This window comes from Corvus moneduloides, chromosome 1 (genome assembly GCF_009650955.1).
Source record: "Corvus moneduloides isolate bCorMon1 chromosome 1, bCorMon1.pri, whole genome shotgun sequence".
Classification (NCBI taxonomy): Eukaryota; Metazoa; Chordata; class Aves; order Passeriformes; family Corvidae; genus Corvus; species Corvus moneduloides.
The window spans coordinates 16,806,165-16,822,720 of NC_045476.1; the positions used below are offsets into that span (position 1 = coordinate 16,806,165).

The window sequence follows — 16,556 nt, forward strand, 5'->3', positions numbered from 1 at the left end:
GTCAAAGCCATGCAATATAGCTCTCCCTAGGCCTTCTTGACAATGAAAGGCTATTTTTCACAATCTTAAAACCCTTTAATTCACTGCAATGTCACTTAGTTTCTTGAAAAACCCTCCTTGATTTTCAGATGTCCCCTTTTGGGCAAGATGTCTTTGATCATGTCCCCATTGCCTAGAAAAAATACCCCATATACTGAAGAAAGAGACATAATGGATTGCCTTTCTGCACTCATGTGTGCATAAACTGAGTTCTGCTTCTTCAACATTTTGAGCCCAAAGAGATAATTCCCCACAATCTGCTTTTTTCCTAGAAAGGGCTAGGGTGCTCCAGGAAACATCTTTCCTCCACACTGAATTCCTGTGCCAGACAATATCTGTTGAATTCATTTGTTCCCAACTAGGATACTGCATTCGTGACAATGTGGAGTAGACCCCTCTGGAGGCCAGCAGGAGAGAGGGGGGAGGCAGACGGGATGGGGAGGATGAAAGAAAGGAGTGAAGAATGAGGGCTCAGTGCAGAGAGACACCGCAGCACAGCCAAAGCACTGACAGGCGGAGCATAGGGGCAGGAGCTGCCATAGACTCAGACCTCTCTGCTGACAGAATGAAATTTTCTAGGTGCCAGAGGGGAGAGGGCACAGTGGCCGCAATGCAGGAATCCAGTGAGTTGAGAAAAAACTATGTCTGAGAGCAAGGGCCTGCCAAACAAGGACACAGCAGGCAAGGAGAGAATGATAGATGAACCCTTCTTATATCCATTCTGCCTCAACCTACTCACCTGAGGTTTTCTGTTGTTAAAACTATTATTCTAGTTTGCCTTCCATTAAAATCTGAGTTGTGAGTTCGAAAGCCTTACCAGTCTTCCCCGGCAGCTCAGGACATGGAGGACGTCTTTGCCTTTTCAGACTGGAAGTACTCCACCTCAAAGGTCTGGCCAACTGCAGGTCTCAACACACTTCCCATATTTCTTGTTATGTTCCCACAATAAACAAGCACATTCTAAGGGTTGCATTATCTTTCCTGGCTTTTTTATTAATAATGGGCAAGAAACACAATTTTTCCCCCAGAGCTGATATTGATGGGAGCATAGAGTACTTTGTTCTTAGTTCATACTTGCACAAAGCATCTCATTAAAGTAAACCTAAGTTATTCCTTTAATAAGGCGTGAGTCATGCCTGAGAAAAGACTCCAGGATTGGAGTTGGGAGGGTATTGGTCTACTGGGAGATGTCATTGCTCAAGGTGAGATAAAAGTTCCTACCAATGGGGTAGGAACCAAATGCTCAAAAGATTTCAAACTGCTTCTGAAAATAAGAAATGCAAAGGATTTATATGCTATCTTTGTATATCTTTCCATTGAAATTCCAAGTTATATTGAAGAAAATAAGCTACTATGTATTAAACCTTTGGGCAGAATTGAAAAGAAGCTGAAAACAAGATATGATCTCATCCTGACCATAATACCAGACTTCCCTTATTTTACACAGGGCTTGTTTTGAAGCTTATTTTGAGTTCATTTGGCAATCAGCCACATTTGTCCCTTTTCCCTCTCAATTTGTCCATTTCAATGCTGCCATCTTGTGGGCCTACTTAACTGTCTGGAAGATGCTGAAAAAAGTTCCATATTGAAGCCAAGAACTATAGACTTCACAGAAATCCTTTCCTGCCAAGGACATTCCATTAATGTTTCTGGTTGTTCTTATTTTTGTCCGAGTCTCATTATGAGTTGCAAAATGTGGAACCATTACAGTGTAAAGAGATATTGGCAACCAGAAAATATATCTGATAAGTAAGCCACAGCTTTCTGTATGAGTCTTATATGTTGCAACATGGTTATCAGATAAAGCAGGCAAATCAGAGGAATTAATCTAACCACACAAAAAAACCCAAAAAAAAACAAAAAAAAAAAACAAAAAATGGGTCATAAAGAGACAAGAAGCAACCACATCATTTACAAAAAATAGTGATTTTTCATCTGTTTCCCAGGAGGGCTGCTTTTGCTATGGCTTCTCACAGTTTCAGGAAAGAATGGTTCTGTTAATGGTCAAATGAAGTTTTGAAGTACAAAATCTGAATTATGCAATTAATAATCCCATCATTCCCCCTTTTTCCCTCTTCCCTTGCAGAGATGCCACTATACAATTTCAACTGTGCCTTTGGCTGGGGATCCCAAAAGACTTTGTGCCACTGGGAGCATGACAACCAGGTGGATTTAAGGTGGGCAATCCTGACCAGCAAAACTGGGCCAATTCAAGACCACACAGGTAATCATGAGTTCATGATGTAGCCATTTTACATGGGACAAGATTGTTCTGTTTAATACCAATGTCTTCCAAAATCACAGGAGATTGAATTATACCTAAAATACATGAAGTCACAAAGATGGTTCTCCAGTAAACCTAATCCATTATAGGTAATCACAACTGACTGTAATTGTCCTTTCTGTTGGGCAATAAAGATTGTTTCTTGTCAGGAGCTGAAGATACTCCCTTCCCCTGACTTGCCTTTGGATAATCATCACCAGGGGTAGAAAAATATCTGAATGACCAAATATTTTGCAAGTATCGCTGACCAACTAATGCAGTTGGTCAGTTAATGAACAAACCTCACATTATTCCTGTTTGTAGTTACAGGGACAACCCACCACAGAAAAGTATTGTATGCAAGTGAAACTTCCCAGATATGTGTGTTACCACGCCCTTGTCCTTTCCAGAAGGAGATGGAGGTTATAGCCATCCTCTGCTCACAAACAGTTTTCGAGAAATATCACCCTGGGGAATTGATTGGTTTGTTTTGCAGTAACTAACTCATAGCTCAGCATAATTAGGCAATAAATTTGCTGCAGGCTAGTGGAGAAGGGAGGGCACTGTGTGACCTGCACAGCCTCTCACTTTAGTGTTCTCGCTTGCATATGTACAGATTAATCAAATGGGTTGAGATGAATCCCCCTTCCCACTTCTGCTACCCTTTGCTTAATGAGAATGACAAGGAAATTAGACAAAATTGGACTTTTTAAATTCTGAGACACTTTCAATTGAATCTTAAGACAAGTACAGTAGTTTCAGGGGAAAAAAAACTTGTAATACTTTGACTATAAATGGCATTGTACAAATAAATGGCATCAAATTAACTAAATGCAGTTAGCTGAAGTGAAGGCTGTAATGGTGGAAAAATTGATGTAGAGTAAAGTGAAATGGCTCAGTAGGATCTGACATTGAAAGGAGGTTAAAAGCTACGTTAGCCAGAGACTGACAAAATCTAAAAGGCATGCATAAGTAAAGCTCTAATTAAGACAATGAAGACAGAGTTCCTGACCTGGCACTGCAATAATATTCTGAAAATGAGAGCTATCTGCACTTTGCCATCAAGGATTATAGAGAGAGAACCTGTCTTCAATCAGGAGATGAAGAAATTATATTCTTCAAATGAGATTTTGTTGTTTCCACTGGGCCCTGCTAGCGCAGAAAACTTATTTGTTCCATAAGCTTTAGCTTTAGTAAATCTTACAGGCAGACCCTTTTTCTCCTACTGCGCTAACTTTCAATATTTTCCAAAATTTTCTTTGAACTCTAAGAGCACCTTCACCTGCCAGGTTTGCCATTAGCCTGCCAGCAGGCACAGAGTGAGTGGGGTGGATGTGCGTGCAGACCATGAGCAGTCTGAATGACACTGATGTCCCAAACAAACCCTCGGCTGCAAAACGAGGCCACCCTATGTATTGGGAGAACCCCAGTGAGCAACTCCCAGGCATGTCTTTCACTCAGATACATGTGTAAAGCTGAAAAAAATACACAGACAATCTTCAATAGCAATTGTTTGAGGACAGCAGGATACACTGGTTGTCACTTCAAGTTATATATCTTGTGATGAAATCTGGCCAGTGTTAGGTCTTCCAACTCAGACAGCCATTCTAATGCTGTGATTATTTTCCTTTTTTCCTCCCTCTGGATTTCCCTATTACCATTCTTTGATGAGATTTGCACATGTTGTGCTGCTTTGCACAGAAGCAAAGTTGGAAAGAACATATAGACATAAGCATTCCTGCTTAAGAAGCTGGACAAGATGTTACTGCAGAAAGACAGAAAAAAAGAAAAGAAAAAAAGCCTAATTTTTTTTTTTACAATTTAACTTCGTCTTCTCCTATAAAATTTTTTGGCATGCATATTGGGCAGGATACCTCTAACTGCTCAAGAAAGATCCAAACAAAAGAAAACACCTTTGTCTCATGTTAGAAGAAATACTTTCCTGTTTATTTATTAGGTCTTTATTGGGTTTAACCCACTCCTCTTTGTTCCTAGTTCCCCTCTCACTACTCTGTCCTTCTTATGCTTACCAGAGTAGCAATGCTCATCTTCCTGTCATCATTGGTGCAGGACTAGACCACTGCAATTGAGCAAGTCTCAATTATACATTATTTCACATAAAATTCAAGAATGTCATGTATAGGCAAAGACCAATGCTGATAAAACACCACCCTTCCAAAACATCTTCTTTTGCCTCTTTTTAATTTTCTTTAAGTGTTGGTATAAACAGTGATATGTATACTTATTCCAGCAATATTAGAGAAATAGTATTTCTTGTTATTACTTTTATCCTTCCTACACTTAAATAATAACTTTGTACCAATGTCAATAAATGCTGACTCCACCCTTTTCTGTGAGTGCAATGCACATCCAATCTATTCTTACACACACCAGGATGAACTTTGTGTTTTTCCTCCATGACTCTCTGAAAAGACACTGTTCAAAAGCTGACTGGAATGGATGTGTGCCTGATGTAAATCAGAAGCACTTCTCTATAGTCAGTATCTTACTTAGCAATTTTCTGTTACCAAACTAATCACACTCTCACATGCTTCTCTCTCAGCATGATTAAGAAAGTAATTTTCCAAGTTAAGGGTATTAGGTGTTCAGATTTCAATGTGTATAAATCCATTACGCCCTTGAGAAAGTACCAGCTATAATCTTACCCTTTCAGGAAAGGGCTCACAAATATATAGAGCCCAATATATTGTTACAAAAATCAAGGGCATAACTCTGACACCATCTGTGACAATGCTCAGCCTCTATTTGGGAACACTCTTTAGATCTCAGCTCCTGATCTCTGACCATGGCTGTTCAAATCCATTTCACTCTTCAGTGTTCTTCTCATTCTAATCTTGCCCCTTGAGCACAGATTACTTCAAACTGAGGTTTGTTTTTTTTTTTTTTTAATAGCTCTTTGCACAATTAGCATAGAGTAGGCCCCAGGGATTTCTTTTTAGCCTGCTGAACCAGGGCTGGCTGTTTTCAGGAGGTGCATACTGACTAATGGAGCACATGCTGCCTCATCAAACATGCTTGTGCTTCCTTCCCTTAGCAAAAGCAAATGCCTTGTGTGTTTCATGCGGTGAGCATGTTGTTAGGGTTCACTCTTGGCACAAAACATCCCAGTGAACAGCAAAGGAGATGGCCAGAAGAAAGTGTAGAATAACAGAATTGCTTGCGTTAGACAGGACCTTTAAAGGTCATTTAGTCCAGCCTCCCTGCAGTGACCAGGGACACCTTCAAACCTGACCTTGAATGTTTCTGGAGATGGAGATTCTGCTTCCCCTCTGGACAACCTGTGTCAGTGTTTCACCACCCATCAAATTTCTTCCTTATATCTAGTCTGAAACTACTCTCTTTTAGTTTAAAACCATTACCCTTTAGGCTGTCACTGTAGGCCCTATTAAAAAGTTTGTCCTCATCTTTGTCATCAGTCCCCTTTACCGGCTGAAAGGCTGCATAAAATCTCCCCAGAGCCTTCTCTTCTCCAGGCTGAATAACCCCAACTCTCAGCCTGTCCTCATAGGAGAGGTGCTCCAGCCCTCTGATCAGCTTTGTGGCCCTCTTAGAGCATGTCAGCTTTCCTAGAGCTCCCAAAAAAACGCCCTCTGACTCTCTTTTTTGTGATGCTTGACCCATCGGCATCAGAAAGCAAAAGATATGGGGTGATCAGGGATTCTTATGTTAACAAAGAAAATTAAGCTGGTGGCTATTCCTAACACAGTCCTTCTGTCACAGTAGGAGATGGCAATTTCATTTACTCACAAGCTGATGAAAGCCAGAAAGGCAAAGTGGCCCGACTGCTGAGCCCCGTGATTTACTCACAGAACTCTGCCCACTGCATGACGTTCTGGTACCACATGTCCGGCGCGCACGTCGGCACCCTGAAGATCAAACTGCGCTACCAAAAGCCAGATGAATATGACCAGGTGCTGTGGACCCTGAGTGGGCACCAGGCAAACTACTGGAAGGAAGGACGTGTTCTTCTTCACAAGTCTGTGAAACACTACCAGGTGAGCTTGGCTGCTGCTCGCTGAACTACCACGGCCAAGGCCAGCAACACCTCGCTGGTCATGTTTTATACACTGCAGTAAAAGATGTCACTGAAGGATTTATGTAGACAATATTACACCTACAGATGAGGTACACTTGCTGTGACTAATAGTAGTGAAATATTTCATGGTTTCTCAGATCGCAGTGATACAAGCACTTTCTTATCAGATGCCAAATAAATGCTTTATAAGTCATTTATCATCAGTCACAAAACTGCCTCTTTGCCGCAGTTTTGCTGATGTAAAATTCTTTAATAAAGTCATGACAGTACATAATTTACGTTTGCCTGTATAACTTCATACAGGCAGGCAATGCAGATTTTCAGGCCACAATCAAAGCACATATAAGTGTGGCATCATGGCAAGTGAGGATGTGTGTTAACAACTAATTAAGAAATCCTGACTGCTGCAGTTGTGTGCTCATGAGAACAATGTGACCACTATCTTGTTTTTCCAGGTGGTTATTGAGGGAGAAATTGGAAAAGGAACTGGAGGAATTGCTGTGGATGATATTAAAATTGACAATCACGTAGCACAAGAGGATTGCCGAAGTAAGTGTGTAAAGCAAGAAAATTCTCATCCAAAACATTGCCTATTTTGTTTTGATAGCTGGTTTTATCTGTGTGAAAGGGATAGATTTATTAGCTAACATTATTAGCTATGTTTCCACTGAAAATATCCTGATTCAGCCCATAGCTTTATTCACAGTAAGTGCCACTAGTGTCACCATGGTATGGCAGCAGTTTGGATCAGAACTGGACATGGGTCACAGCATACTCACATTCTCACATCTCTCCCTGTATTTCATATTGCTCTTTAAATTTCTCTGCTTTTCCTATTGCAGGACCCTGTTTTAACTAATGCAAAAAATCCAATTTTATTTCTTTGCCCTTTTTAGATCATTTACTATGAAGCCTTCTTAAATTCTTTTTTAAAGGGCCATATCAAACCCTTACAGGATAAGGAGATAGGGTGAAAGGGCCCCTGCTCTGTCCTCTGCTGTCCTGTCATTCTGAGTTTGCTGTAGTCGTCAGCTCCCAGACACACGGGACACAAAGTAATGTTAGGACATGGCCTTTCCCAAATCTGAGCCAGGCTATTCCTGAGATGTTCTTTGAGCCCTTTTATTCCTGGCCAGTCTTGAGTTATTCCAGTCACTGCTGATCATATGCACATTGCATACTGCACATAATTTGGCAGCAGCAGCCCCAGATAAACACAAGCAACTGAACACAGTCCTTCATAGTAGAGATGAAGCAATTACTTTTATATAAAAGAGGGAATAGAAATGAGAACTCTTAGCATTAAGAAGACAAATTTCTTCTGTGTGAGTTGGCAATACAACTAAGAGCAATAATAGAGGGTGTTCCTCACCTTTTGTAGCTAACAACCTTTTAGGGTAACTTGACAGTCTTCAGCTACGTGGTAATTTCACTGCTGGATGAGAAAACTGAACAATCTCTTTTTATCATGTGGTCCAACCCCTGGGGTTCATCAAATGCCACCAGAGTGGCAGTTAGCAGGAAAGAGAGGCAGGACACACTGCTTAGTCCTCCTGCAGTGTCCTCAGTGCCAAGAAAGGCGCTGGGACCACAGTGACTGTATTTAATTGACTCCAGCATGAGAAAGAAAAATAGCTTCTTTCCTACCTCCATGTTTTTGTTGTTCAAACCAAATGTTGAGCAAAGATTTCTGCCTGAGGGAGCTAAACCCAAAAGCTCAGCCTGAAATCCAAACACAAGTGGGCTCACTGCAGTCAGTGAAACTATTCTTGTGATTAACTATGCCTATGCTGATGAAGTGTTATGGAATTGGGCTCCAAAATTGTAAATACAGTGAATGAGATGCTAATTCATCGCACTGATTTCTCTTTCCCAGGCATGGAAAACCCCTGCTGATAACTAAAACTGTGCCAAGACTGGGCGGAGAGGAGTTTTTTAATCTTTCTTTTTTTCTCCATTAATTTTCAGAGCCCATTATAATGAACAGCTCTGTCAAGCCGCCATAATGATGCTCTGACACAGGAAAATCTGCTGTACCATTATTGCCAGCATGATAGTCAATCAGTGTGTGTAACCCTAATAATCAATGTCAATTCTTTTGCTTCATTAGAATCAACTGATGTGGAGAATGAAATAGACGAAGAAGAAGACCCAGAAAGTAATCAAACAGGTAAAAATTGTGTTATTTTTTAAAAGGGAATGAATTTTAATGTTTATTTTAATGTGAATTTTTGCATTCTATTTATTTATTTATAAATTTGTTCTCTAACTGCATATTGTATTAAGGTGTTTTGATTTATCTGGATAAGATGACAAGAAAACTTACATTTATTTGAAGGTTTTAATAGTTTTATTCTTCCATGTCATATGGACTTATGGACTTTTTATTATTTATACCCATCTCAAACATTTCAATTTTCCATATACCTAATTTGTTACATTATATTCCTGTATCTGTGAGCACATTATAGCCCCTCAATATTTTGTTATCTAAAAGGCTTGTCCACTGCTGAAGAAAGCACTATCATTATATCTTACAATTTATGGCTTGCGCTGTGCCTCAGTAATTAGGCTCAAAACTCTTCAGGTTAAATGTTTCACAGACCTGGCTGAAAATGCCATTATATGACCAGTCTACCAAAGCATTATCATTTCCAATGATGATAGCTCAAAATGGATCATTACATGGATCATAGTTGTCATATTGTTCCAATAATAAAATACACTTGAATTTTTCAGGCAATGAGCTTAATTTTTTTCTGTTACAGTCAACAGGATTGCTTAATTGATTTCAGTGAAAGAGAATTTGTCCGAAAAGACTTTTTGGCTTTTCCAGCAACAATTACAGGGTTTGCTGCTTTTGGATCATTTTCATAAACGAAAAAATTTGAGGGAAAACATTATCATACCCTGTGAATATTTTACACAAGAGGGCAGAGTGCTCTTCTGTGTCAGTTCTGCCACTATTTCCACTTCAAGATCCAATCTTAAAGTCTTTGAAGTAGAAACAAAATGGCTGGATATTCCCAACCAATGTCTTAGGCTCTAACCTCTCACACTGAGCTGAGTAGGATCTGACTAACATTTTTGAGCTAAATACTGCAATATGGCCAGATATAATCAAAAGGCCTCATTTTTAACTCCAAGACTCCCACTTAATCCAAGGCAGAACCAGAGCTCTACTAACAGGCAGCAGATTCAAAGATTGGAGAACAGTCTGGAAAAAATCCACAGCTATTTGGGCCACATTACAGTTTCTGGCTATGACCACCTTCAAGAAGCTAGGTTTTAAAATTATGTAAAAAACTTATGTCCAAAAAAATTATGGTCTTCTCAAAATTCCAATGGATTAAGCAAAGTTGTAACTAGGATCAGTTCTGAAAATTTTGCAATTCTTTACTCAATTTCAGGGTTTACACCTCCATACCGTACAGGTGAGGACTATGATGACAACATCTCCAGGAAGCCAGGCAATGTCCTGAAGACCCTAGATCCAATCCTTATTACCATCATAGCCATGAGTGCACTCGGGGTGCTTTTAGGAGCCATCTGTGGAGTTGTTCTGTACTGTGCCTGTTGGCACAATGGGATGTCGGAGAGGAACTTGTCTGCACTGGAGAATTATAACTTTGAACTGGTTGATGGCGTAAAACTGAAAAAAGATAAACTAAACACACAGAATTCATACTCGGAAGCATGAAGGCGTAAAGCGACTGGAGAAGTCAGAGAATCGGGACGGAAGGACATAGCTCGGTCGTGCTGGGGAACTGTTGATCTTTTACTGTACAGGCTGAAAAGTGCATTGATGACACTGAGCCAAGCTTTTCTCAGGAGCTTCAATGAGTGTGTAACCGATGAACATGGACAACAATCTATGTTAACAACCTGAATCATGTACAGTCTGCTTTTTCTGTTGGTTTTATTTGAAATAATCGAATGCTGGTGTTGAGACCAAGTATGATTGACTTATAGTTCATTTTGTCTTTCTTTCTCTCCCTCTCTTTTGTTTTCCGTTAATGGATAATTTTGTTTTTACTGTGCAAAATCCAAGATGCTGTCACAAGATGTATTCAGTGGGGTCCTTTGGATGGACATGCTGTCTGTAGCTCAGTGCCCAGAAAATATTGGAGTAACAGCAATTTAGTGGACTTCTGCACCTGTATTTGTGTATAATTGCTCGTGTTGTGCATAGGCAAAGAAGGGTTAGGATGTTTTTGAAAGTACTGCTGCATCAGTACCGATATAGCGTGTCAGCTCTGTTTACGAAGCAATACAGTCAACTTTTATTGATGTTTTTCAGTGTTGTACTAAATTTTGTGCTTGTGAACTCCATAAAAGAGTATGTGCCATCATCAGACACAACTGGTAACCAAGTGTACTGCCTAAAAACTAAACAAAAAAAGTCCTTGGCACTGGCTAGTGTATGTCCTCTCAAGTGCCTTTTTGTTTGTACTGCTTCTCATTGTGTTAACATTAACTACAGCTTCTCTGCAGTTAATGCCCTTGCCTTTAATCATATTCTGATGGCTAACTGACTAAAAGAAAAGTATATTTTAGTGTAAGAAAATAGCCTCAGTCAAGGCAAGGGCTAATCAGATTTGACAACCTGGCTCGATTGTTCTGCTTTCTGTATTTCAACTTCATGTCTCTTGACCCTTTTGTATAAAGCTGCAATATCCCCTTTTATTGTTCTTTCATATAGAATGTATTTTCAAATGTAAAATCTCTCTCCCTTTCTCTTCTCTTTCTCTCTCTCTGTCTCTCTGAGTAGGTTGCATAAGCATTTGCCATTGCCAAGGAAAGAAAACTTCAGCTTTAACTTGCTGGTAATGGCAAAGGATTTTATTAGAGTTTGTGTTAAAAAATAAGGGAAAATTCTTAACTTTATCCTCCAAAGTCGAACTTTGGGTTTCTTCTTAACAGCATAAAGTGACAGTATCTTTTTTCCTGATGTCATGAAACATGTCTTTTATCCTGAACAGCTTGCCTGTTAATTACACTGGGGAAAATGCTTCCCTTACTGAAAAGATTGCCTTTAAAATGAGAAACTTTCCTCCTCTTGCCCCTACCTGAACTCGGAGTTCTGTTCTCTCAGTAACCGTGTATTTTCATGCTAATCAATGCTAATTGGGCTTACTCGTGGGTACTGAGGGCAGAATGAAATCCCACAGTGTATGTAGGGTATGTTCTTACCACCATGTTATATCCAACTGGCATTTCATACCAGGAGGTTTCTGTTTGACCACAAGTGCAGACAGTGACCAATTCAGTGAACTGAGAACTCTAAGCTGTCGGAAAAATGTGTTTGACAATGATGTGGCAATTTTTTAAATACTTTAGGGTAAATACTATTGGTGAGATAATATCCAACAGCCTATGCAGCTGGTCCAACAGGGTAAAAAGAAACAAGAGCATGTTTCCCACAGGGGTCCATACAAGGCACCGAGGGAGCAGAGGGGTCACTCCCCTCCTGCAGGTGCAAGGGGAGCCCCTGGGTTTCTGCAGTGACCTGCACACAGCACAGCCATAACTGGGGGGCAGCTTCAATCTTCCCCTGGGTATCTACCAACCAGCAGATAAAACCAGTGCAAACATGGGGAAAGGAACATCCTACCAAGTGCTGAACTCATGTTTTTCCCTGAGTAGAATCAGGGAAGTGATTGGGACTTTCTGAGTTAGTCTTTTCCAAAACTGCTTTTGTAGAAGAGCAATGAAATATCCTGTTCAGGATTAGGATTAAAGAAAGGCTAATGCAGCCTTGAATTACTTGGAGCAACAGAATCCATCCCTATTTATCAACCAAGTGTTTTGAAGTGTATAATTTCAACAGTATGAACTATAAAACAAAAAAATTATGTAGGAAATCCACTAGTAACCCAGAAACTGAAGAAAAAGGAGAGAGACAGTAGGTAAAAATGAGCTTCAAAGTTGAAAATATTTTTAAGGAAGACACAACAGAAAAAAAATGTGGACAGTTGCTACTTCAGAGGGGTCCTAAAGGCAATGACTATCAGGAAAACCCAAACATCCACTTCAGGTCATCAAACCTTAGATTGATGGAAGAATTACCTCCCCAGCCTCTCAACCTTGGGTCCTCCAAAAGGTGAGGCTGTGCACCTAAGGCCTGGAAGTTTTTCCTAAAAGTTAGTCTATGAGATGTCCCAAGTGACAGACTCACTTTGTCAGAGGTAGAATTTTCATTGGTTTCTAACACTGTAATTTGACCATAACGGTATTGCAGCAGCTAGTTAATTAACCCAAAGAAGAAAAGGATTTTTTCAAAACTATTTTCAGCACACCATCACTGTGTGAGTCAGCAATTAAGGGTCTGTTCTCCTTAGCTGAAAAAACTTCTAGTCCACTAACTTGACTAAGAGTTACATGCTTATATTGCCTTGAAGAGAAAATCCCACTGGGGAGCCCAAGCCCAAAACCTTTTGAAATATTCCCACTGATTTCAATAGATTCTGGACCAGCTCTAGGTCTTGATCTATTTGAAAAGAAAAGCTGGTAGTTGGTGGGTTTTTTCCTTCTTTTAATATACTGAGAATAGTGAACATAGAAAGGAATTTATCTCCTTTGTGGTCTTCAGACATTACTATGATAATGAGGATCTAGCACTGAAGATTTGATTTCTCTGAAGGTAATAGAATTAAAGTTGCCCTTCAATTAAGGAAAAATGATACTGCAACTTTACATTGAAAAGTATCTTGCACTGATAAATATATTTAAAAAAATTATATGTTTATAAAGTTATTAATTTGTAAAGGCAGTGTTACAAAATGTTCAGTTTATATTGTTTTAGATTGTTTCATAATTTTTAAAGTGTAAAATAACATATTTTTTTCTTTATTGAAAAACTATAAAAATCTTCTGTAGTAAAATGATTTCATTTTACTGGTATATTATTGCTTCATGTTTTGTACCATCATAAAACTTTGTGCAAATTTTTTTTACAGAAATTTTTATTTTCTATGACAATATGACGCTTGTAAATTGTTGTTTCAAAATGAACAGCGAAGCCTTAACTTTAAATGACATTTGTATTCTCAGACACTGAGTAGCATAAAAAAAACACATAGAACTGAACTGTAACTTAAATTTCCAAACTATGACTACTACATTCCAAAGAAACAGTTGAATTAAACATTTTCATAAAATATCCCATAGCTGATGTATTTTATTATACTAAAATGGATTGGTATTATTTAATGGCTGGTTTTATTTAGCAACAAGCACAGTGTTTTAATCACAATTATATTTGTTGATAGGCAGCTCCAACAAACAGACACCTTGGTGGGTTTGTTCATTGTTTAGGATAGAGGGATTCACCTTTGCCTGACTCATTCTCTTTCCTTGCTGGAATATGCTCCCACACCTGCTTTTTAGCCAAACAGGTGGGATTTAAGAAGACAAATCTGCCACCACTGCCCCTTGCAGTGGGCCACCCAGTGTAATGCCCTGTGCAGGTGTCACACCCCCCTTGGGGCTTGCTCCTGGGCAGGGGTGACATTTACTGCCAAGTAATGCCCATTTTTGATGTGTTACTCCACTAAATCTCTGCTGCTGTGGTAAGGTTTGCACTCATAAGGTCCCTGCAAATTTCCATCATCAGGGAGTCATCAGGACTCACCCAACCATGGCCAAATTTCCCAAGGGGGAGCACAAGTTGATGATTGGAGCAAATGCAGCCAGGGCAGCCCATTGGGCCTGGTTTGGCATCAGCTGGGTGCCAAACTCACCTGTGGAACACGGTCATGTGTAGGGAGACCTTCAAGGAGCTAACATCCAGATCAGAAGCTTTAGATTGCACATTTCCTGCTTTATGCAATACTTACCTATCTTGTTTTGTTTTAACACTCAGCACTCTGTACATTAAAGTTTGACAAATCTTTTCTTTACATTGCATGCATGAACAAAGCCCAGACTGTCAGCATGTCATTAGGTGGAGTATAAACATTTTGCTTCAGCTACTTTACCACTCATGGGAAAAATACTGTACTTATTACCATATACTTGATCACTGTTAACACTTGAAAAGAACATATTGAATCTTGTCTCCTCAAGAGAATAGTGCTGTCTGTACCTGTTTAAAATATGAGATGGAGCTACCACAAGCACCTGACAAAATCCCTACTCAGAGTAGGGATTTCCCCCAAAAGGTGGTTGTGAAAGTTGCTGTCCATAGAACCACAATACCCAAATTCCTTAGAGATGTACTTCATTGCACTCTCTTTGCTTCTGTGATAACCAGCCACAGGGCTCTTCGAGGGAAAATAAATGGCAATGGAATTGATTAGTGAAAAGAAGAAATCTGTAAAGTGAATCTGTGGGGGATGATGCTTCGGAAAGAGAGACAAGTATTTTAAGTAAAGAAAATTCTCTTTCATTCAGGGAAAATTAATTTGCCTAGAAGCTAACAAGTGCTTGGTGCTAAACCTTCAGTTTTCCACACTAAATAGGCTGCATAAAGCAAGGACAAAAATGGTGCAATGGGATCTGAATTACGTTTCAGAACATAACTTGTAAACTTGAAGAAAAAGAAGAGCAGATGGAAATAGCAGATGGGTCAGCTACAGACAAACAGTGCCAGAAGTGCACAGCTATGAAGGTCATGGTCTTTAAAATGGGTCTTTGGCAGGTAGTGAAAGCAAACCCCTTTATTATTTCACCGATCAAATGTGCCATCCCAAATCCAGCAGCCACGTAGCCAGCAGCCCCATTTCCTTTCCTTTCCTTTAGGCAGGATGTAAAATACAAGTGCACAGCAAAGGGCAGATGCAGAGGAGAGGGTGGGGGCAGCACTGCTGGCGTAGGGCTGGGTGAGGCCCATCAGCACCACAGAAATGACAGCAGTGCCCACCAGTGCAAACCTGCCCTCTGGAGTGGAGCTGCCCATCCCGGTGGAGATGAAGCTCCTCCATCGTCAGAACCTACCTTTTATGAGGCAGATGAAGACCTGACAGGTGCAAGCTAAGACAGCCATAATTTTGACCCACACAGATCTTTTCTTATGTACAATTAGTCTGTTCCCAAGTCAGTTCTTCTAAGCTGCTTTGCCAAAGTCAAATGTCAAAGTTGGGCTGGATTTTCAGATTGTGGCATCTGGACATTACATCCCAGAATTCCCTTCCCGTTTCTTAATTGTCCTGTCCTTTGCAATATGCCTAACAGCATATTGGTTCAAGCAACATTAATTTATTAGAGCTTTAATTTCTTATTTTATATCATTTTATGCCTCAAGTCACCCATAACCACAATTTTATTTACAAGTGTCTGTTAAATTATAACAGAGTGTGTCTGATTTTTTTTTTTTTTTTGGAAATGGGGTATGTTGTATAGATGTTTTATTTGCTGATTAGTCCCCTTGTAGTCCCTAATTGCTTTTCCACAGTAGGTCAGTTCTCTATATACATTTTCATTCTCATAGCTACACACAATCAAGCCCTAATCTTATCACCTCAGGACTGATGGTGTCTCAACGTTTATAACTGAAAATCTCATTAAAAAATCTTCTGGCATTTTTCACAGATGAATGCAGTCTTATCATGTGTTCAAACCTAATTCCATCTTCAATAATCATATTCTCCTATTTAAATTTACATTATTTTTACTCATCTCTCAGACATTTGATTCATGTTCCTGTCATTGTACTGCATCACTGTGCACCATGCATTGTATTTTATTACAGACAGTTGTGTTTTCATAATGGGTGAGGTGGGTCTGAATAGAAAAAGGAATTTCAGTCTTACTGGAGCACCACTGGTACCAGAGAGAGAGGTCAGGTTTTTCTCTCAGTGGTAGAAGGTAAGGAGAAGGTTTGGCAGGGTTTGGCAGGTGCTGGCACGGCAAACACTCAGGGATTTGATGTTGAGAGTCTGGAGGATAAAGGGCTTGCCTGAGGAAACAAGTACTTCGGGTGACAGGAGCTGCTAAGAGAATTACCAGGAAACTCCATTCATCTCAATTCCTTCATTTTTCCCTGACAAAAAAACCCCCTCACAATTCTAAAAAAAAGTCTGTGTCATAGGTTAGCAAGCATAGTCCCGGAAGGGACGTCCTTGCTAAGGGGTGCTTACAGTTTCCTCTGGGAACTGATAGAACCTATCAGCTGGCCAGTTTGAATATGGACAATTCTCTAAGCCACTTAAAGTTGTGATCACCTCTATGATCCACATTTAAGAATAGGCAAACTCC

At 39.8% G+C, this 16,556-nt stretch overlaps 1 protein-coding gene across 3 annotated transcripts in view; it reads left to right on the top strand.

Annotated features, from left to right (window-relative positions):
* NRP1 (neuropilin 1) overlaps positions 1-13,521 on the top strand; it is a 113,984-nt gene extending 100,463 nt beyond the window's left edge. The window contains exons 14-18 of one of the 3 annotated variants that reach the window (XM_032100201.1): positions 2,126-2,263; positions 6,044-6,318; positions 6,815-6,908; positions 8,470-8,529; positions 9,770-13,521. In XM_032100201.1, the coding sequence (XP_031956092.1) occupies positions 2,126-2,263; positions 6,044-6,318; positions 6,815-6,908; positions 8,470-8,529; positions 9,770-10,059 (857 nt within the window). In that variant the 3' untranslated portion in view covers positions 10,060-13,521. The remainder of the gene's footprint in view (positions 1-2,125; positions 2,264-6,043; positions 6,319-6,814; positions 6,909-8,469; positions 8,530-9,769) is intronic. The other 2 variants (XM_032100210.1, XM_032100218.1) reach the window with 2 other exon arrangements.
* The last annotated feature ends 3,035 nt before the right edge of the window (positions 13,522-16,556 follow it).